At 44.8% G+C, this 22164-nt stretch overlaps 1 protein-coding gene across 1 annotated transcript in view; it reads right to left on the bottom strand.

The window, feature by feature from the left end:
- The window catches only part of MYH11 (myosin heavy chain 11), a 101302-nt gene that overhangs the window by 67210 nt on the left and 11928 nt on the right, over positions 1-22164 (bottom strand). The window contains exons 2-3 of the mRNA XM_084640777.1: positions 16728-17089; positions 7834-7990 (exon numbers count right to left, since the gene is read on the bottom strand). Of these exons, the coding sequence (XP_084496903.1) occupies positions 7834-7990; positions 16728-17072 (502 nt within the window). The 5' untranslated portion in view covers positions 17073-17089. The remainder of the gene's footprint in view (positions 1-7833; positions 7991-16727; positions 17090-22164) is intronic.

The following is a 22164-nucleotide window of genomic DNA, read 5'->3' as shown; positions in this document are numbered from 1 at the left end:
CTTCATCTTTGATTCTTACGGACAGAGCCTTCACATCCATATGCATGCTTTATCCCAATTGTTACTGCTACCCAAGCTGGCTTTGCACATCAGCATTGACCAATACTACTAAACTGACATCCCTCCGTGTTTAAGTCCAATTGCCTTTTGGTGGGGGTGGGGAAGTGATAACCTCACTTTTGTGAAGTACGTAGCTATGTATCTGTAAAGCTGTTTTCTATGTACCTCATCTTTAAGTGTACGGTTAGCTTGATAGTTTGTCTGCAAGGACATTCAATATTACTTAGTTCAACTCGATAGAGACAGTGCTGTCTCAAGGAGACATTTCATATGTTCTTTCTTTCATTTAGATTAAAGGAAACAAAGTCAAAAGCAGAAAAAAGTTCATGGCTGCTCTCTATGGTGATAACTTGGCATGTTTCTGCCTTATCTGGGCAGAGCCAGAGTGCGTACCATGAATTCGTCTACCTATGCATGCAGAGACAAAATGGCTACATTCACTACTAGTGGCAGTGGGGAAATCAGAAAATTGCCTCCCTCCAGTTCCACTGCCAGAAGAGAAGATCTTGCAAGACTGTTTTGAAAATCTGGGCAGAATCTTAACAGCACAGTGCTTCAAGCACTTGTGCTTAGGGGCAGTCAATGAGCACTTGCTTCATAGTTCTGAACACTTTTCAAATTCACAAGACTTCTTCTGATATCAAATGGGCAATGAGAGAGAGAGAAGGCATTTTGAAAAGCCCCATCAATGGCACAGATCTGGACGATGTCCGGGGCTCTCTGCTTGGTGTCCCCGTCAGGTTCCCTTCATTTAGCCCTGTGATCTCACTCCCGTTCTTGTTATCTCCTTAGTTGTCCCCCGTAATTATTTGGAATCCTGGACCTGTGGATCCTCCCCTGAGGCTGGGGGGAGGTCCTGTAGCCGTGGGCGGGCTTCTGCCCACCCACTTCCTGGATCCCAACAGGAGTACTCACCCGCCCCACTTTTACCTGTGTAAATTCGGACTGTTCAGCTATTAGCACACTGAACTGTGAAGTGACGCAATGCTACAGCACCTGGTTCCTGGCGTGCTGTGTGTTCCACCCGGTCAGTACAGTGCTTTATTCACCTGAGTGTATTAGTTTTTCCCCTCCATTATAAAGAGCAGGAAACTTGAATCTCTGATGCACTGCCACGAATTGCATTAACACTCACCAAGAACTCACCAAAAGAGCACGGGGGTGCAAGGGGAAGGAAGAGAGGCTGAAGCAGATTGAGTGAATAATGCATTCAGCTCAAGAGGAGCATTTCTTTGTCTGAGGCTACGTCTACACTACACACCTTTTAGCGACAGGGCTGTGTCGGTACAGCCATGCCGCTAAAAGTTGTGCAGGTAGCTGCCGTTTGTCGGCTCTGTTGCTGACAAAAAACTTCCACCCCCAACGAGCAGCTCTCCTGCCAACAACGCACCGTTCACACAGGCACTTGTCCAGGCAAAACCTTTGTCTTTTGGGCGGGTGGGGATTAAACACCTCTGAAAGACACAAGTTGTGTTGTTCAATTCCCCATGTAGACATGCCTTAGATGGTAGTGGGCTTTTACCGGCAGTTCTAAAGATGCTTGGGCAGAAGAGTATCCATTTGTGAGATGGCAGGATAAATAAGGGGGAGTGAGGCAAAGGTACCATCACCATTAGATGATAAACATTGCAGAAAACGTGTAAGTAGATTCAGAACCCCTTATCAGAATCACAACTCTTTGCACACTGATACTGCTTCTCATTCAAAGATCTCTAACTCCTTTGTGATCATTAATGGATGGAACCACAACATGTCCCGTGAGATATTAAGTATTATTATGCCCATTACGTTTATGAGGAAACAGGGGTGCTCAAAGAGAGTGACTGGGCCCTCGTCACACTGCCAGTGACAGATGGTGCTAGACTGATTAGTCAAGACTCCCAGTCCCCTACTCTGAGGAAGAGCTAATAGATAAGATTTTCAACATCACCTCTGGGATTTAGGTGCTCAACTCCCAGTGAAGTTAATGGGAATTGTGTGTCTATCTCCCAGTCAATATCTCCTTACATTTTTCCCCTCGTTTGAATACACATTTGTGTGGGTTTTGGGCAGGTACCCAAATGTTTAACATCAGTTTTCCTTGGCTATGTTTTTGAGCATTAGAACAAGTCAAAAACTTATCTCAGACCTCATATTTGATGCCTAAATATGAACCAAACAAAGGGGAAGTGCCACTTAGCGAGGACCAAATGCATAACAGAAGAAGAGTTCTCTGCTTAGGTATTTGGATATGCTTTTTACTCCAGCAGCATTACAAACTCTTGGGGGCAGATCCTCAGCCAGTAATGTTGTCATCGTCATTCTGTTGTCTTCCATAGAGCTATGGCAATTTATACCAGCTGAGGGATTGCCCCCTTATGAAAGCAAAGTCCGTCAGCCAAGGATAAGTGAGTGGATTGCCCTGGGCCATGCTGTCCTGAGGAGGAAATATTAAAGCACAATTCTTCACACTTTATAAACATAAAGATACTCCTGGTTTTTAAAGGGCACTGTATGCCTGTTGACTAAGCAAGATACTAAAAACTCACAAGGAAAATATGCAGGGAGTTAGTGCTGCAATGCATGCTTTGCAAACATGATTTTCTGTTTACACTCCAGCTGTAAACATATTTGTTCAAACCCCATATTTGCCGGTGCGTGTCCATACACTTTATATATACATATTCTGTTGCTCACCCGCAACTCCCACCGAAATGCACTTTCACCACTCCAACTGGGGGTGAAGTCTGGTAGAACAAATGGAGATATTTTGAAGTTGGATTCAGATAGGTGTGCAAAGCACAAACAGACAAAAGCACAGTTTTTAAAGTATCAAAAGCAGCTGGGGCTCTCGCTGAAACGGAGAGAATCCAAAATACCATTTACAAATAAATAAATAAAATAAGAAGGGGGGGGGGTGGCCTGGGCTTGTGACAAGATCTCATGGGACTGCTCCTCCCATTGAACTGCTGCTGTGTAGGGTTTGAGTGTTACAGACAGTCAAAGTACATCCAGTTAAAGACTCTTAGGCTCTTCTCATGAACTCATCCCCCTTTTTCTCCCTCCCACCCATCCTCTTCCTCTCCACTGTCAAGAAGGGTAACTTTCAAAGAAGTACATTAATCACATTGCCACAACAGCAGAGATCCTCTCAGAACTGATGCCAGCAACAGGAGTCAAAAACGGGCAGGGTCAACAAACAAGGAATTCTATTTGCCGTTTTAAAAAAACCCACCACAACTCCTAAAACGCCACCCCTCAAACACAACAAGGAACACAGAAACAAACCAAAGTCCTTCAAGGTAAAATCTGTGAGACGAGCAGTTGCAATCTCTCAACAGCAAGTAAATTTCAGGAAGACTGAGAAGGGTGGGGAGGTAGCCAGGAAAAGCAAGAGTGAGGATGCTCTGTAAGCCCATGGGCTATCTCACCAGCTCAGGAAAGAACGGAAGCAGGCCCAAGTCTGTTTCAGGTCCTTGCCTCAGGGCACCATTCCTGTCAGGCGTTAATTTGTGGCTGGTGATGGTGAAGTTGTGAGAGAGGCACCAATGTTTGGCCTTCATCCTTCTCACACACCTCTCCTCTTTCACCTCAGTGCATAACCTGACTGAGTTTCTAGCTCTCGCCACTAGACAGCACTGCGTCCCTAATGGCAAGGGGTAGTTCTGAAATCAGACAAATACAGTACGGACTGGATATGGCATCAATTTATACTGAGTGGGTTACTCTACCATGATTATGCTATTCTGGAAGAGACTTCCCTGGTCTCATTAAGCTAGATTCCAGCATCTGACCCTTGTATGCTTATGCAATAAATTTGAGTGTAAGAGGATTTGATATGCATGTTTTTATAAGAGTAACTGCTGCTATAATTAGGGGAGGGAGGCACATTGTCTGTTATCTTCTCTGTGCATTATGGTGAAGTGTCAAAACTCCCTGCTTTGTATGTCAGACTGTGACCCTATCTTCCATTCCCACTCAGCTGGAGAAGCCAAAGTGGTTTCTAGATAAGAAAAGCAAATTGTGCATTCATCACATCAGCCACAAAGCTAACAAAGGCTGATACAATATGGCAGCTACTTGATTGTCCAGGATTTAAATAGGATTATATATATTTCTACACACTCTGGCCAATGTTTGAAAGTGTAGATGTGTAAAGTTGGACACCTGAATCCATATTTGGGACCGAAGTAAGTGGTTTGATCTTCAGGAGTACTGAGCACTCAGTTTCCACTGAAGTCAGAGGGAGCTGTGAGTGCTCACGTCTTCTGGGGGGAAAATAATAATAATAATAATAAAAACCAGCTACTTCCTAAATATGGATTCTGGGACCTCACTTTAGGTCCCCACTATTTGAAACTGTTGGCCTATAGGCAACAGATGTATTTCAACATTAATATCCAACTACATTAAAATACCCTGCTAGGTATTTAAAGTCAGCTGAAGTCTATTATTTATCTACGGTCAGTTAATATAGGCTGCAAGCAGAACCTAACATACTAATTGTAACCCACACACCTTCTGGGTGTAGTGTTCTGTCCATCTAGTGGCACAGAGACCACTTAGCGAGACAGGGATTAATGAGTTTGCTCTACAGCCTTAGCTAACAGCCCTGTGGCTTTTAGCTCACACAGTAGAGGTTCATGCACTAAGCTCCAGAGGTCCCAGGTTCAATCCCGACAACTGGCGTCTGTTGATGTTACATAATCACACAACAAAGCCAGTCTTATACAAGAGGAGCACTGCTTTTCATGGAAAAGCAGGAAATTAGCTTCCTTTGTTGTGTCTTGGGTAGGTCTTGTGAATGAAACAATTGCCACCATTTACGATATTCCAGATTATTGGTTAAGGACTGATAACTTTAATTTTTGATTCCTTATACCTAGCAACTAAGATTATCAATTATATTTCTCAGAGAGAAGGCACAAATACAGCATCAGAACAATACTTGTAGTATCTCATAGAGTTTTGAATAAATTGACTACATAGGAAAATGACACAAATAATACAGGGTGCAAAATGCTTTGCTGAGCTCTGCACAATTTCTCTGAATAGCAATCACATTGTTGTGTACATATGCTTAAGCTTATTACACAAACAATATATTACAAAGAAATTGGTACTTCTCAGTAGCTCAGCTATTGGGCTGCAATACTGCTTTGTAAACATTCCTGGTTTGTTTTCCCAAGTCAAGCAAGCTCAGGGCCCAGTCGGGGAGTTCTTGCTCAGGCAAAATTTGTCGATGAGGACTGCAGGATTGGGCCCTTGAACTTCATTTTTCAATATCTTTCAACATGTAAATGCTCAAACAATCAGGGGACGAAGAGTGCAGTTCATCTGAACCCTAATTTCCTGGACCACATTTGTGGCTGGTTCTGAGACAGTAGACCAATATATCAACTTACCCTGTACTGGTGCAGTGTTATAAACTGATTGTTTTCTATTCCCCACCGCCACCCAAAATCTGTTGTTTTTTCTTAGACTAAAAGCTTTTACAGGTTTATATCTGACTAAAGGCTTTACAGGTTTATATCTGAAAGCAACAAGATGAAATATAGTAGTGACAAAATGCAAAGGACTACACTTATGAAGGAGGAATCAACTGCACAGAGACAAAATGGAGAATAACTGGCTACGTCAGGGGTGAGCAAACTACGGCCCGCGGGCCAGATCCAGCCCATCAGGGGCCACACCCCTGAGCCTCTCCCCACACCCCAACCCCCTGCCCCAGATCCAGCTCTGATCCCCCTCCCACTCTCTAAACCAGAGCACCCTCCTGCACCCCAAACCTCTTATTCCCAGCCCCACTACAGAGCCCACACCCCCAGCCAGAACCCGAACCCCTTCCCACACCCCTGCCCCAGCCATAATCTCCCCTCCCCCTCCACCCTCCGAACCTCTCAGTCCCAGCCCAGAGCCCACACCCACTCCCGCACCAAGCCCAATTTTGTGAGCATCCATGGCCCTCCATACAATTTCTATTCCCCGATGTGGCCCTCGGGCCAAAAAGTTTGCCCACCACTGGGCTAGGTGGTAGTACTGCTGGAAAGGATCTGGGTGTTCTAGTTGATCACAAACTGCATACGAGTCAATAATGTGATAAAGCTGCAAAAAATAGTCTAATATCACTCTGGGGTGTATTAACAGGAGTGTTATATGTCAGATATGGGAGTTCATTGTTCCATTCCACTCTGTAGTGGGGCGGCCTCAGCTGGAATATTGTGTCCAGTTTTGGACATCACTCTTTAAGAAAGATGTGAACAAACTGAAGAAAGAGTCCAGAAGAGAGCAACAAAAACAAAGATTTAGAAAATCTGATCTATGAGGAAAGTTTAAAAAAACAGGACTAGAAACTTAAAAGAAAAGAAGACTGAGGGGAGGAGCTGATAACAGTCTTCAAATATGTTAAGGCAGCGGGCTCCAAACTTTTGAGGGTTGCACCCCCCCTTACTCCCATCCGCACCCTGCCGCCCTCCTGGAGATGGGAGCGGGTCCACGTGTGTGTGTGGGGCGGGGCAAGGCTGGGGATGGGTGTGGAGCCAGGAGAGGGCCTGGGGGCGGGAGCGGAGCCGCAGCCGGGCTGTGGTGGGAGCCGGCAGCCAGGCACACAGCCAGATGTGACTCCCCTCCCAGCCCTACTCCCAGCCTCGGCCCCGGGCCGAAAACAGAACCGCAGCCAGCAGTTGAGGCTGGGGGCGGGGCCAGGAGTGGAACCGCACCGAGACTGGGGATGGGGGCAGGGGCTGGGACAAGAGACTAGGAGGGGGCCAGGCGTGGGAGCGGGCCCAGAGCAAATCTGGTGGTGGGGAGGGGAGGGGTGGCGTTCCCTCCCTGCTCCCCTGAGGGGCTGTCCTGGGCCCTGCCACACACCCATAGTCGTTCCTCCATGCCTTCTAGGGGGGTGCGCCCCACAATTTGGGGACCTCTGTGATAAAGACTGTTATAAGGAAGACAGGGATCAACTGTTCTAACTAAGGATAGTTAAGTACGGGAATAGGCTTCCCACGGAGGTTGTGAAATCCCCATAATTGGAGTTTTTTAAGAAGAGGCTAGACAAGCACCCGTCGGGGATGGTCTAGGTAAACTTGGTCTCATTTCAACATGTGGGGGATGGACTAGATAACCTCTTGAGGCCCAATCCAGTCGTTTATTTCTCTGAGTCTATGATAAAACAATGACAGCACGAGTAAGAGGAGGTATGTTACCTCGAAAGTCTCTTCCACATTACTTTTTGGGTCTGATCCTGTTCCCACTGCAGCTCATTCTCTTTATCGTTAGAAGGCTGATTGCATTCTTGATGCCGAAGATAGGACCCCAGCTCCAAAATGTGAGAATGCAACCAAATGATAGTCACCAAGACGTTACTGGATTTCACTTGGCTTCACTTTATTGCAGCACGCACACAGTAACGCTGACCAGGAGTCAGCAAAACTTAGCGGCTAGCCTTGGAATAGTCTCCATGTACAAAGGGAGTTTTTTCCATGCCCGTATTTGCCAAAACTATTTGCTTGACTTTAAACCCTGCCCACATGCCTCCACTCAGACTGGTGAATCGATTGTTTTTCCTTTTTGAGTCACATAATGTTCATGGACCGCAATTCCTGCCAAAGAATTCCTCGGGAAGCTTTAGAAAGCCCATGTCTCTTTTCTGTAATTGAAGAGAGCTATAAATCTTCTTCTGACTGTGCTCCTTTCCTAGATGGAATAAACTTTTATAACAATCATATTCTGCTGCTGCTCAGGGATTTCTAAGTTTTATAAACATTGCTAAGCCAGGATATTTTCCAGCCTTACCTTGCAACATACTCCTGTATGCTGTATCTGCTATAGCATAGATATGGGGTGGCATCTCATGCCTCTTCTTCCCTTTGTACATATCAATAATCTTATCTGAATAGATGGGCAGGTATTTGTATGGGTTTACCACAACACAGAAGAGGCCTGAATATGTCTGCAAGGAAAACCGAATAGAGAAGAATAGTGTAACTCAGAATGTTTCAAGAAACATTGAGAAACATGAAGATCAAACATATTTAACACAATATTTTAATAAGTAAATCGCTGTCCTAGACAGCCTTTTATACAACACAACGATGATATAGCCATAGAGAAATCAGAACATATACCTGGGTGAAGTAAGAATTTTCAGTTACATATCCACCTAATCATCTCTAACAATAAGAGATAGCTACAAGAATGTTCAAATGTCAAGTTCGATAAAAACATCATACTTTGCATACCACGTGCCATAGTTCATGACTGCAGTTACTTTGCTGGGGTTGCACAGGGTGAATGGGCAGAACTGGCCACCACCATTCTTAGTGCTTGCATGTACATGGAAATGCCTATGGATCTGTATATGAGCAATTTCAATGAGCTGAAAAACATTACAGTCTCTGTTTAACCAGATAGCAATTCACTAAATTAAAATCTCAGGATAATTGGGAAAAAACTTGAAACTGACTGATTTTTTTTTAAAGTAGGGTGGTATGTATATAATGTAGAGCTGGATGAATACTACAAAGGCTGTTTGCAAAAAATTCATTCTAGTTCCAAATTGCTGCTTGGTCAGACCACGTAAATGTCCTTATTACCTGGCTTTGGGGTTTTTGTTAACACAAGAGTTTAGGAAATGATTCTTTACATGTGAATAAGGATATTCACGCAAACAAGAACATTGACTATTTGTTGTTCATCATTTGCTTTTCATTATGCTTTTATTTTAAAAGGTTTCAGCTATCCAATCAGTAGCAGAAACAATAGCACATGACATAAGTGACTAATCATGTACCACAAATAATGAATAGCAGGTAGTCAAAGTGACCAGTTTGCAAGCACTTCACAGGCTGAAATTTGTTTGCATGACTGTGGCTAGCTAGCAGATTTCAGTATCCGCTCTTAAACAATTCACAAGTAAAGAACTATAAACCTGTCTGATCATTTATTCATAATCAAAACTTCATGTTAGATTTAAAAAAGAAAATGAGAAGGAAAAAAGTTGTGTTGTAGAACTGGAACTACAATCATTTACGAATTTAACATCTTCCAATTATTTTAATTTATATTTATATAGATGAATTATTATTGGACAGTTTTTAAATATACCATTTGAGTTATTTCACAGGAGACTGTTTCTATTTGATCTTTTCCTTCCTGAATCTAAGGAATATGTTTGAGTACAGTAGCCATCACAAGAACCTCCAAAATGTGACCACGCAAAGGCATCTCTGCAGGCTTGTGTCCTTGAGCAGAGACTTAAAATATGGGCACAGGGATTTCCCTTTCTTGACTATATTAGGAAACAGTACAAGTTTTAAATACAGACTGAACACCGTATATGGTATTAGGCAAACACAGAAATAGCATCCATCAGTTTGCAGTGCTGATCAACAGGTTGGTTACTTGCACTGTGCAGGAGAACTCCTGTGGTCTAATTCTGGTTAGGTCAAAGGATCCCAGTGCTCACACGTCTACTACCTTTGGAAACTCTACTGCTGCATTTGCATGTTCTTATGTGAGATATCAAGGAAAGTATGGTCAAGCTCTTCACTTCCTTCAAGGTCCCTACGCTAGAACTGATAGGTCACTAGTTACTAACACTGGATTCTCTTTGGCATTGGAGTCTTGAAGGGAAGTCCCAACTCCAAACATTCTGAAATGATCCCGTATACTGGAAAGAGAGAAGAGCTCAGAACTAAATGGATAGTGGGGTTTCTTTCAGACTGGGCAAATATTCAGTTAAAAAAAAATCTGTCTCAAACTCCTATAAACCAGTATTGAAGGACTATATATGTCTAAAACAATTAGAAGTTTTAAATAACAGTTTAAGGTTACATAGTGATTGAAAGATTGATTCCCTCAAGGCTTTTAAAAGCAAGGACAGCTGGGCAACTTTATCTTGCATACCTAACATCACTTCCTCCCCCCGAAAAAGCATGCAGACTTCCCATTTAAGAACAGTTCTAACTTAGGCTTCAATTCAGCTAGGTACTTAAGAATATACCTGACTTTGAGCATGTGACTTGTCCTACTGGAGTCAGTAGGATAACTCATGTACTTTGAATTAGGCATGTGCTTAAGTACCTTGTTGAATCAGGGCCTTAAAGAGTAAGAAGTTAATAGTGAAGTGGTTATTTAGGCAGGGAGACAATATGAGCTACTGATCCACGCACAGGACTCCGGACTTCTAATCTTAGCTCTGACAGGCTCTGTCTGATTTTGGGCAAATTACTTGAGATCTTCCTTTCCCAGCTTGTGAAAGCTCAGCTACAATCCCAGGTCACCTACCTGGTGAGGATATTGAGAAGGAGAATTAGTGAATATGAAGCACTCTGTAGGCAAGATTTTATGATAATCTATCACAGGGTTAAAAGATATTTCTGCATGGGTTAAATCAAGCTGCCAGCCCCAACGATACAGTCTGCCCAGACAGTGGGATTCAGAAGCTCAAGTCACCCACATGCCAGTCCACAGAGGGTCTGGAGCTGGCAGGCACAGCCCAGAAAATAGTTTGGGCCATCTAGGGATGGGGGCAGGGCCATGGCACCCTGGATACATGTTGATTCAGTGCATCTTCTGGGCAGCTTCCACTCATGGGACTCCTACCAACCACAGGCTGTTTAAAACTCCTCCTCTGAGAAAGTGCAGATGTTACTCCTGCCCCCGCCTCCCTAGGAGGTGAACGCCCCTTTGCCACAGCTGTCCTTGCAGACCCCTGGGAGAGAAGTGAGCCTTTAAAATCTTATGTAAGCGCTAAGGATGTAAACTTTGTGTGTTCCGTTAGTGTTAGAAATATTCCTTCTGCTCTCTCTGTTAAAAAACACATCATTTTCCTTTGAGTTCCGGGCAGCTGGCACATTATGGTTTCTCTCTCATTATGGTTTCTAATCATCTGATTTAGATGCACTTACTGGAATTGGGCAAACTACTTACATCTCTCCTACTTCAAGCCTCAGAAAGACAAATACTAATCTGATACAGCCATGCCCTGGAAACTGAATTTGCTCACCTTGCAATGCCCTAACCTCATAGACAATGTGGAAAGACACAGCCCATAGGTTGTCTTTCCAGTGTGAACAATGGGCCTGACCTTCACTGTACTGCTCTATGTGAGCAAATCTCCCACTGACATCAATCCCCCAGCCATGGAGTGAGAGTGCCAAACAGTAGAGTGTACATCCTCGGCCAGGTCCACAACAGGTAATATTGAGATAACTTCACTGAATACAAAGAAGCTATGCTGATTTACACCACCTGAGACTCCGGCCTCCAGTATGTAGATCAGACAGTGGAATTTTACCCTAAAATTTTACCTGTAGTCAGAGAGTTGTGTTAATATGTCTTTTGTTATATGGTTCTAGGATAAAAACTATTTAAGGAAAGACACCATGAGATAATCTGGTTCTAGTCCAAATATATTTTTTCTATATTTTAATACTTACACCCAATTTTTGCCTTAAAATTCAGACAGTATGTTTCCTGGGATTCATAGTGACATCATTTAGTGTTAATGGGAAATTATCAATCTAATCTAATCTACCTACACAAATGGCCTGCTTCTGCTCCCAATAGAGTCAATGGAAGTTTTGTCACTTGTTGCTTGAAATATATATGAAATATTTTACCGATATTCATGTTTATCATCATCCTTTGATCTAGGATTGTGTAGGACTTGGTTGTTTAGAAGGCAGATTCTATTTTTTCTGAGCAACATGAAATATGATAGCAAGAGGAAGGACAATTTTAATCCTTATTTCTTTCTTAATTTTCCATGATGCTCTAAAATAGGCTTGGAGTTTTTCCAGAAAATAGCCACTTTAGGAGTGTCTGCTACAGTGAAAGCAGTAAAGGTTCTATCTTCTTCCAGTGCCTCAGCCTGCCCCAGGGAAAACAGAAGCAAATGAGCCATTCTCATTCAAGAAAACTGAGCACTGAGCACTCGTGCTTAGAGTTTATGTCTGTGAAGTGCTCAAATCATATTTTCTTAAATAAGATAATGCCAGCAGGCAATAATAATAGCAAAATCAACAGCACGGTTGGCTTAAATGCTAGTTCTGCATGGTCAGATTGTTTTTCCTCTGATAATATCCCCATTTCAAATACTTTTAGTAAGCACTAAAAAAAAGGACATATCTTAACCTTTTCCTCAAAGCTTATTTGCAGGGAGCTTTTATCATGCTTGATCAATTTTGTTGTTGAATGTATATTAAAAAGGCAATATAATGTAAATGGACAGGGCAGGTAATTTGAACTTTCTATTCAAGTTATCCTTATCTATAGCAAAATGAGGAGTCCACATTTCATTAGAGATGTTCTTCAGGGAAAAAGATTTTTTAAAAACAACTTAGGTCCAATTCTCCTCTCAGTTATGTCGATGTGTTCCAAAGAAGTCAATGCATGCATTGCATGACTAAAAGTGAGGAGAGAATTCTTCCGATTAGTTAAGGAATGAATGAGAATGAAGCTAGGAGCTCTGTTTAAATGCCTCCCGCTTTTTCTGAACTATAAGCGAGTTCACTAGTATTAAGCGCTTGAGTAAGGATGGGCAGTTTTGTATATCACAGAACAGTAGATGGAAGCTATTGTTCCTTACTGCTGCAAGAAATAGTGAGCCATTGTACTGCAAATTACATTAATTAATTTGTGTGTTAAATTAACACCATCATATTGAAATCTAGTTAAATGAGAAAGTTTAAAGTAGTTTCAGATACTATGCTTGCTCTTGTGTCCCCCGTCAATTTTTTCTGATTTTTACAATCACATTTTCCTGTTCATAAAAATATTTTTCTCTCCTCTTTTGCTACATGTAAGCCCTGTAACAAGGGAAACTGAGTAGCTATGTAAGAGAAAGTGGAACTGACTATTCACAAGTGCTGTCGAATGAGCAAAGTAAATACACAAAAAATGGATACAATTTCCCCCTCTAGTTTCTTTCACTTAGTTATGTTAGGTGCTGTTTGTAACAGCAGCAAGACATTTTAACAGAAGTGTGATTTCTAAATTGATGGTGTCCCTTCAATGACGCTTTAACAAACAGTTCAATATTTTCCTCTCTCAGATTAGAATCTAATCATAACCTCAAATGCTGGAACTTGCAATAGTGAACTTCTTTCAGAGATCTTGATTTTGCTAGGTTTATCAAGCTCCCAAATGAAAGGCACCAGATTTTACACCTCTTAAAAGCTTTTATCTGATGATTAATAAGTCTCTGTGTAGCACTGCATAACTACCTAATTTTCTGCCTGATTTCCTACCTTCCACTTTAAGGATTTTCATGTTACTAATGAGAAAGTTTTAAAAGAAACAGTAAAATCTGTCAGATCAGCTCCATATTTCCATCCAATCATTGGTGACAAATATCACAGCAGCACAATTTACCCATCTTGGGGCATTATACTGCTGCCCAGCACCACAGTATCTGAGTGTCTGCCACATAAAATCGAGAGCAATGGTGAAGTCCCTACTGGATATCATGGAGTCTCTTGTTCTACAATTCAGTAGATGTAGTTATGTTTAATTATAGGATTTGGTAATGATAAAATACATCTGTGCGGACTGGTGGATGGAAATATCTTGGCTGTACAAGTCCAATGCACAAGAACATCAAGAGAATTCCAAATTGTTTTGATCAGTAATTTGAACAAAAAGGGGAAACATTTTAGACGAAGAATGGAATATACTGAACAGAATTATGGTCCTGATTTATCAGAGCACTTAAGCTTACGAGTAGTTCTATTTGATTTCCAGTGGAACTATTCATGTGTTTAAATTTAAGCATGTGCTGAAGTAACTAGCTGAACTGGAGCCTGTGTGCTGATTTATACCCTAGCAACCCACACTAACTTCAAAGGGAATATTGCCTGAGAAAGGACTGCGGGATTAGGCCCTAAAGGTGGGTAGTGTTTTGGTGGTGGTGGGTTTTTTTGCGGTGGGGAGAAGTAAGTCTGAAACACTTGACTTGGGAGCTGACTCATGCTTCCATTGAAGTCAATGAGAAACCCCCCCACTGATTTCAATAGGAACAAGATTGGGGCTCCGTTTGATTAGCAGGAGTGTTTTAAGCAAGACATGAGAAGTAATTCTTCTGCTCTACTCTGCACCGATTAGGCCTCAGCTGGAGTATTGTGTCCAGTTCTGGGTGCAACATTTCAGGAAAGATGTGGACAAACTGGAGAAGGTCCAGAGAAGAGCGACAAAAATGATTAAAGGTCTAGAAAATATGACCTGTGAGGGAAGATTGAAAAAACTGGGTTTGTTTAGTCTGGAAAAGAGAAGAGTGAGGGGGGACATAACAGTTTTCAAGTACATAAAAGAATATTACAAGGAGGAGGGGAAAAATTGTTTTTCTTAACCTCTGAGGACAGGACAAGAAGTAATGGGCTTAAATTTCAGCAAGGAAGGTTTAGGTTGGACATTAGGAAACATTACCTAACTGTCAAGGTGGTTAAGCACTGGAATAAATTGCCTAGAGAGGTTGTGGAATCTCCATCATTGGAGATTTTTAAGAACAGGTTAGACAAACACCTGTCAGGAATGGTCTAGATAATACTTAGAATCGTAGGACTGGAAGGGACCTCGAGAGATCATCTAGTCCAGTTTCCTGCACTCATGGACTAAGTATTATAAATCCTGCCATGAGTTCAGGGGACTGGACTAGATGACCTCTCAAGGTCCCTTCCAGTCCTATGATCCTATGATCAGTACCGGATTTACCATGGCACCGGGCCCACGGCCCACTCTTCTCCGCCCCACCCCATTCTCTCCTGCGGGGGCAGAAGCTTGGTGCTGCCTCCTGGGGCTCCTGATGCAGCAGGGCAGGCTCTGCCAGCAGCCAAGCTCCTCCCCGACCTCTTCCCCCAGCATGCTGCGTTCCCGCCCCTTCCCCTCTCCCTGCCGCCAATCAGCTGTTTGCTGGCAGGAGGGAGGGGGAAGAGCGGAGCCTCAGCATGCTCGCCGCTCCAGAGAGAGGGAGGAGAAGAGGAGGGGCCAAGGCCTTGGGGAAGGGGCTGGAATCGGGGTACACCCCCTCAAGCCCCCCTGCCGTGAGCACCCCCACGATCCGAGCCCACACCTTCTGCCCACCCTGACCCCTGCACACACCCCTAGCCCCCTGCTCAGCCCCCTGCCCTGCCTCTTGCACCCCCCCACATACCGAGCCCCCCCCACACCCCATGCCCTGACTCCTGCATCCTCCTACATCCCCACCCCCATCCTGAGCACCAAACGAGAGCTCCTGCACCCCCCCCAAATTCCCACCTACACCCCTCGCACCAAACAGGAGCTGCCCCAGGTAAGCGCTCCACACCCCAACCTCCTGCCCCAACCCTGAGCCCCGTCCGTCACCCTAGCTCCTGGCCAGACCCCGTGCCCCAACAGTTTTTTACAATATTTGGAAAGATCATTAAGTGGTCCATCGAGGCCCTCCGTGATTTTCAAGTGGTCTGTGGAAAAATAAGTTAGACTACAAGAACAATCAAGGTACCTCACTATTTTCATTTACTTGCTATTACTTATAAGAGGAGGATGAAGAAAAAAGAATGAAAAATAGGGGTGGGGGGAGATAAGAGAGAATTTTTTTTTCCTGTCTGGGTCCCAAGGAGGGGCCCCAAAAATGAAGCTGAGCACAGGGCCAGGGGCCCCCACTAACACTAAATCCACCACTGGCTGTCACGGCACCTGGGCTGGGGATACTGTGTCAGCTGATCCCCACAGTCTCCAACCTACCTGGGCAGTACAGCAGACATGGCCGTGCCCACTAGCTCCTCTCCACTCCCTAGCCCACCCACCCACCCCTTGCTTCCCCCCCTCCCTCCCGCCCTTAAGGCTTAGCCCTCTCACTTTTAAAAATGATTGCTTGCCCCTCCTCCCCCCTCAGGCTTTTCTGGCACCCCTGTTCCCAGGTATCCAGTTTTAGCCTGGAAACTCCAGTAGAAAATGGGACCTGGGTGTCCGGTTAGCAGTGCTGACTGGAAACAAAAAGTCCAGTTATAGGAGTAACCACATTAGCCTCTGCTCCTCCCACTCCCAACACCCACCCCACAGGGCTGGAAGAGAACCTGTCCTGCTGCTGCGGGAGGAGGGGCAGCTCAGTGCAGACAGACGAAGAGAATGGGCTAGAACCAGGTATGCACCCGCTCTATGTGGGCAGGGGTGGGGGTCCTGTTTACTCCCTCCCCAGCCCTGCTGCACTTGCAGTTTACCCATGGACCCTCCCTTGCTCCAGGGACCAACCCTAGCTCCTGCCTCACTGTGCTTTTGCCCCGATCCCCTTTTACAATCATTCCCCAGGGGGCCCCACAAATATGTTTAGTGCTGGGCCCACAAAAAGTTAATCCGGCCCTGCCTATGATTATCTAAGGAAAACCTCCAAAGTCACCACTGTTCTTTCAGAATTAGCAAGTCTGTGGGCCTTCCCCTGAGCTAGTGTGCAACAGAACTACAGAGGCTGTATCCTTAGTTACAATAGGAGAAGTCAAACAGGGGGAAATATAGAATATACAAAAAAGTCAAATGGGAAAATGGATCAAATGCATTTTACATTGGAAAGCGTCAGGAGGAAAGGCATAATCTACACATGTCATTATTGTTCAGAAACACAGAACCTCTGTACTGGCTAAGGTGTGTCAGTTTCATGACAGGACTCGGTCAACATATCAGTAGGTAACAGCGATGAGCCTGAGTTTACTTACATAAATTAGGCCTGAGAAGTATCTCTCCCTTAGATTGTGCAGCACTGAAGCTTCATTGAGGCAAGTCAGCTCTGCCATGTCCTCCACTTTGGAGAATTTTGGAGGGTTCATCTTCTGGATGTCATCCTTGCTGATTGCAATTTTCTTTCCATTTTCTGCCAGCTCAACAATAACCTCATCTCCTTTCTCTTCCTTGATACTTGCTGCTTCAAATCCTTGCTTTTCTGAGGGGACCCATACCAATCTTTTAGCTGTCCAGTCTGCTTGGGCAAGTGGGCTGTTAAGGAAGTTTTTGTCTATAAAGAGGAACTTCTCATCATCACTTAGCTGAGTTTTCTGGGCCATTTTGACTCAAGAGTCACCTGTTGAGAAAGTAAAACCTTGTTTTAAAAGAAGGCAAATGTGAATTCTGAGTTCCAAACAAAACATGGTTAAATAGTGATCACACAGAAATTACATAGTACTATTGTTAGTGTCATGGACATCACCTAGTAGTTCTGAATCTGTCCATAAAAGATGTTTGGGCAGATTTTCATTAATTTATATACGGCTGCCACCATCACTCAATTACCTTAATCCTGTCAGGGCAGAGTGGAGTTCACTAATATCCCTCTAAAACTGTTAATCAGATGGTATTTACAAAACACTATTGACTCTTGCAGGAAATTGTTACTAATTAAAGTCTTATTGGGCATCTGTAAAATCTGACAAGAGCCTAGAAATGTTACAGAAATCTACTACAATTTATAAACTCATATAGACATAGGAAAGCTTGCAACAACATACATGGTTGTATTCTGGATCAGTTTGACTGAAAGATACATTGTAGATAGGAACCACTCATGTCATTGTAGTGCAACAGTGTTTCCCCTTGTGTACCTTTGTGCTTCTAGCACTAAGCATTCTCAATAGAAGGTCACTGCCTCTGGAGTTCACTCCTGCCAATCATTTGGTCCAATAAAAGATATTACCTCACCCACCTTTTTCTAATATCCTGGGACCATCATGGCTACAATACTGCATACAATCTTCTATCTTAGCATTAGCATGGCCATTTTTAGGGTCTCATCCAAAGTTCATTGAAACCAGTGGGAATCATTCCATTGACTTCAATAGTCTTTGGCTCAGGCCTTTACAGAGCAGTCTAAAATTAATCTTCCAGTCCAGGCAGTTCAGGAACTTCAGGTTCCTGAGCATTTAATCTATTTGCTAGGTCTGGCCACTTCTGTTCCTTAAGACTGTATAACTTAGCCCTGGTCTACACTAGGACTTTAGGTTGAATTTAGCAGCATTAAATCGATGTAAACCTGCACCCGTCCACATGATGAAGCCCTTTTTTTCGACTTAAAGGGCTTTTAAAATCGATTTCCTTACTCCACCCCTGACAAGTGGATTAGCGCTTAAATTGGCCTTGCCGGGTCGAATTTGGGGTACTGTGGACACAATTCGATGGTATTGGCCTCCGGGAGCTATCCGAGAGTGCTCCATTGTGACCGCTCTGGACAGCACTCTCAACTCAGATGCACTGGCCAGGTAGACAGGAAAAGAACCGCGAACTTTTTAATCTCATTTCCTGTTTGGCCAGCATGGCAAGCTGCAGGTGACCATGCAGAGCTCATCAGCAGAGGTGACCATGATGGAGTCCCAGAATCGCAAAAGAGCTCCAACATGGACTGAACGGGAGGTACGGGATCTGATCACTGTTTGGGGAGAGGAATCCATGCTATCAGAACTCCATTCCAGTTTTCGAAATGCCAAAACCTTTGTCAAAATCTCCCAGGGCATGAAGGACAGAGGCCATAACAGGGACCCGAAGTAGTGCCGCGTGAAACTTAAGGAGCTGAAGCAAGCCTCCCAGAAAACCAGAGAGGCAAACGGCCGCTGCGGGTCAGAGCCCCAAACATGCCACTTCTATGATGAGCTTCATGCCATTTTAGGGGGTTCAGCCACCACTACCGCAGCTGTGTTGTTTGACTCCTTTAATGGAGATGGAGGCAACACGGAAGCAGGTTTTGGGGATGAAGAAGAAGAAGATGATGATGATGAGGTTGTAGATAGCTCACAGCAAGCAAGCAGAGAAACTGGTTTTCCTGACAGCCAGGAACTGTTTCTCACCCTGGACCTGGAGCCAGTACCCCCCGAACCCACCCAAGGCTGCCTCCTGGACCCAGCAGGTGGAGAAGGGACCTCCGGTGAGTGTACCTTTTAAAATACTATACATGGTTTAAAAGCAAGCATGTGAAAGGATTAATTTGCCCTGGCATTCGCGGCTCTCCTGGATGTACTCCCAAAGCCTTTGCAAAAGGTTTCTGGGGAGGGCAGCCTTATTGCGTCCTCCATGGTAGGACACTTTACCACTCCAGGCCAGTAACACGTACTCGGAAATCATTGTACAACAAAGCATTGCAGCGTATGTTTGCTGGCGTTCAAACAACATTCGTTCTTTATCTCTCTGTGTTATCCTCAGGAGAGTGAGATATCATTCATGGTCACCTGGTTGAAATAGGGTGCTTTTCTTCAGGGGACACTCAGAGGTGCCCATTCCTGCTGGGCTGTTTGCCTGTGGCTGAACAGAAATGTTCCCCGCTGTTAGCCACGGGGAGGGGGGAGGGTTGAGGGGGTAGCCACGCGATGGGGGGAGGCAAAATGCGACCTTGTAACGAAAGCACATGTGCTATGTATGTAATGTTAACAGCAAGGTTTACCCTGAAAGAGTGTAGCCACTGTTTTATAAAATGTGTCTTTTTAAATACCGCTGTCCCTTTTTTTTTCTCCACCAGCTGCATGTGTTTCAATGATCACAGGATCTTCTCCTTCCCAGAGGCTAGTGAAGATTAGAAAGAAAAAAAAAACGCACTCGTGATGAAATGTTCACTGAGCTCATGCTGTCCTCCCACACTGACAGAGCACAGACGAATGCGTGGAGAAAATAATGTCAGAGTGCAGGAGAGCACAAAATGACCGGGAGGAGAGGTGGCGGGCTGAAGAGAGTAAGTGGCGGGCTGAAGAGAGTAAGTGACGGGCTGAAGACAGGGCTGAAGCTCAAATGTGGCGGCAGCGTGATGAGAGGAGGCAGGATTCAATGCCTGAGGCTGCTAGAGGATCAAACCAGTATGCTCCAATGTATAGTTGAACTGCAGCAAAGGCAGCTGGAGCACAGACTGCCACTACACCCCATGTGTAACCAACCGCCCTCCTCCCCAAGTTCCAGAGCCTCCTCACCCAGACGCCCAAGAACGCGGGGGGGGGGGGGCCCTCCGGCCAACCAGCCACTCCACCACAGAGGATTGCCCAAAAAAAAGAAGGCTGGCATTCAATAAATTTTAAAGTTGTAAACTTTTAAAGTGCTGTGTGGCATTTTCCTTCCCTCCTCCACCACCCCTCCTGGACTACCTTGGTAGTTATCCCCCTATTTGTGTGATGAATTAATAAAGAATGCATGAATGTGAAGCAACAGTGACTTTATTGCCTCTGCAAGCGGTGATCGAAGGGAGGAGGGGAGGGTGATTAGCTTACAGGGAAGTAAAGTGAATCAAGGGGCGGGGGGTTTCATTAAGGAGAAACAAACATAACTTTCACACCGTAGCCTGTCCAGTCATGAAACTGGTTTTCAAAGCTTCTCTGATGCGTACCGCGCCCTCCAGTGCTCTTCTAACCGCCCTGGTATCTGGCTGCGCGTAAGCAGCAGCCAGGCGATTTGCCTCAACCTCCCACCCCGCCATAAACGTCTCCCCCTTACTCTCACAGATATTGTGGAGCACACAACAAGCAGTAATAACAGTGGGAATATTGGTTTTGCTGAGGTCTAAGCGAGTCAGTAAACTGCACCAGCGTGCCTTTAAACGTCCAAATGCACATTCTACCACCATTCTGCACGTGCTCAGCCTGTAGTTGAACAGCTCCTGACTACTGTCCAGGCTGCCTGTGTACGGCTTCATGAGCCATGGCATTAAGGGGTAGGCTGGGTCCCCAAGGATACATACAGGCATTTCAACATCCCCAACAATTATTTTCTGGTCTGGGAAGAAAGTCCCTTCCTGCAGCGTTTGAAACAGACCAGAGTTCCTGAAGATGCGAGCGTCATGTACCTTTCCCGGCCATCCCACGTTGATGTTGGTGAAACGTCCCTTGTGATCCACCAGAGCTTGCAGCACTATTGAAAAGTATCCCTTGCGGTTTATGTACTCGCTGTCTTGGTGCTCTTGTGCCAAGATAGGGATATGGGTTCTGTCTGTGGGCCCACCATAGTTAGGGAATCCCATTGCAGCAAAGCCATCCACTTTGACCTGCACATTTCCCAGGGTCACTACCCTTGATATCAGCAGATCTTTGATTGCTTTGGCTACTTGCATCACAGCAGCTCCAACAGTAGATTTGCCCACTCCAAATTGATTCCCAACTGACCGGTAGCTGTCTGGCGCTGCAAGCTTCCACAGGGCTATCGCCACTCGCTTCTCAACTGTGAGGGCTGCTCTCATCTTGGTATTCATGCGCTTCAGGGCAGGGGAAAGCAAGTTACAAAGTTCCATGAAAGTGCACTTACGCATGCGAAAGTTTCACAGCCACTGGGAACTGTCCCAGACCTGCAACACTATGCGGTCCCAACAGTCTGTGCTTGTTTCCTGAGCTCAGAATCGGCGTTCCACAGCATGAACCTGCCCCATTAGCACCATGATGCATGCATTGGCATGATGCAGGGCCCATGCTTTGAGAGAAATTTGTGTCCATATCCTGATCACTCATGTGACCACACTGACGTCGCCTCCTCGCCCAGTATTACTCTGCCAGGTTCTGGTGCTGCATATACTGCTGGATAATGCATGTGGTGTTTAATGTGCTCCTAATTGCCAAAGTGAACTGAGCGGCCTCCATGCTTGCCTTGGTATGGCATCCGCACAGAAAAAAGGTGCGGAACGATTGTCTGCCATTGCTCTGACAGAGGGAGGGGCGACTGACAACATGGCTAACAGGGAATTAAAATCAACAAAGGGGGTGGCTTTCCATCAATGAGTATTTCAGGCAGGACTTCACGGAGGGTTCCAATAAGAAATGGTGCACCTAAGTAATTGTTCTTATTGGAAGAAGCAGGTTGGTCTGGCCTCTGATTGATACATGGCTAGATTTACCTCGCTGCACCTTCTCTGTGAGTGACTGCAGTGTGACCTAGAGGAATGAGTCCCCTAGACGGGGGAAGGGGGGAAGCAAATGAGTACAAAACAAATCTGGTCTATTTCTTGTTTTGATCCACTCCATCTATCTTTTACATCTTTGGCTGGCAGCAGACGGTGCAGAAGGACTGCAAGCCATCCACATCTCGTGGCTGCTCAGCAGAAGATGGTGCAGTAGGACTGCTAGCCATCCGTATCGCCTGGCTGCTCACCATAAGATGGTTCAATAGGACTGACTGCAGGACTAAAGAGAATGACCTGGTCAAGTC

The sequence above is a fragment of the Lepidochelys olivacea genome (genome assembly GCF_965140295.1).
Source record: "Lepidochelys olivacea isolate rLepOli2 genome assembly, chromosome: 10".
In the NCBI taxonomy this organism is placed as follows: Eukaryota; Metazoa; Chordata; order Testudines; family Cheloniidae; genus Lepidochelys; species Lepidochelys olivacea.
The sequence above is the reverse complement of the archived record's forward strand: the minus strand, read 5'-3'. Positions and strand labels throughout refer to the sequence as shown.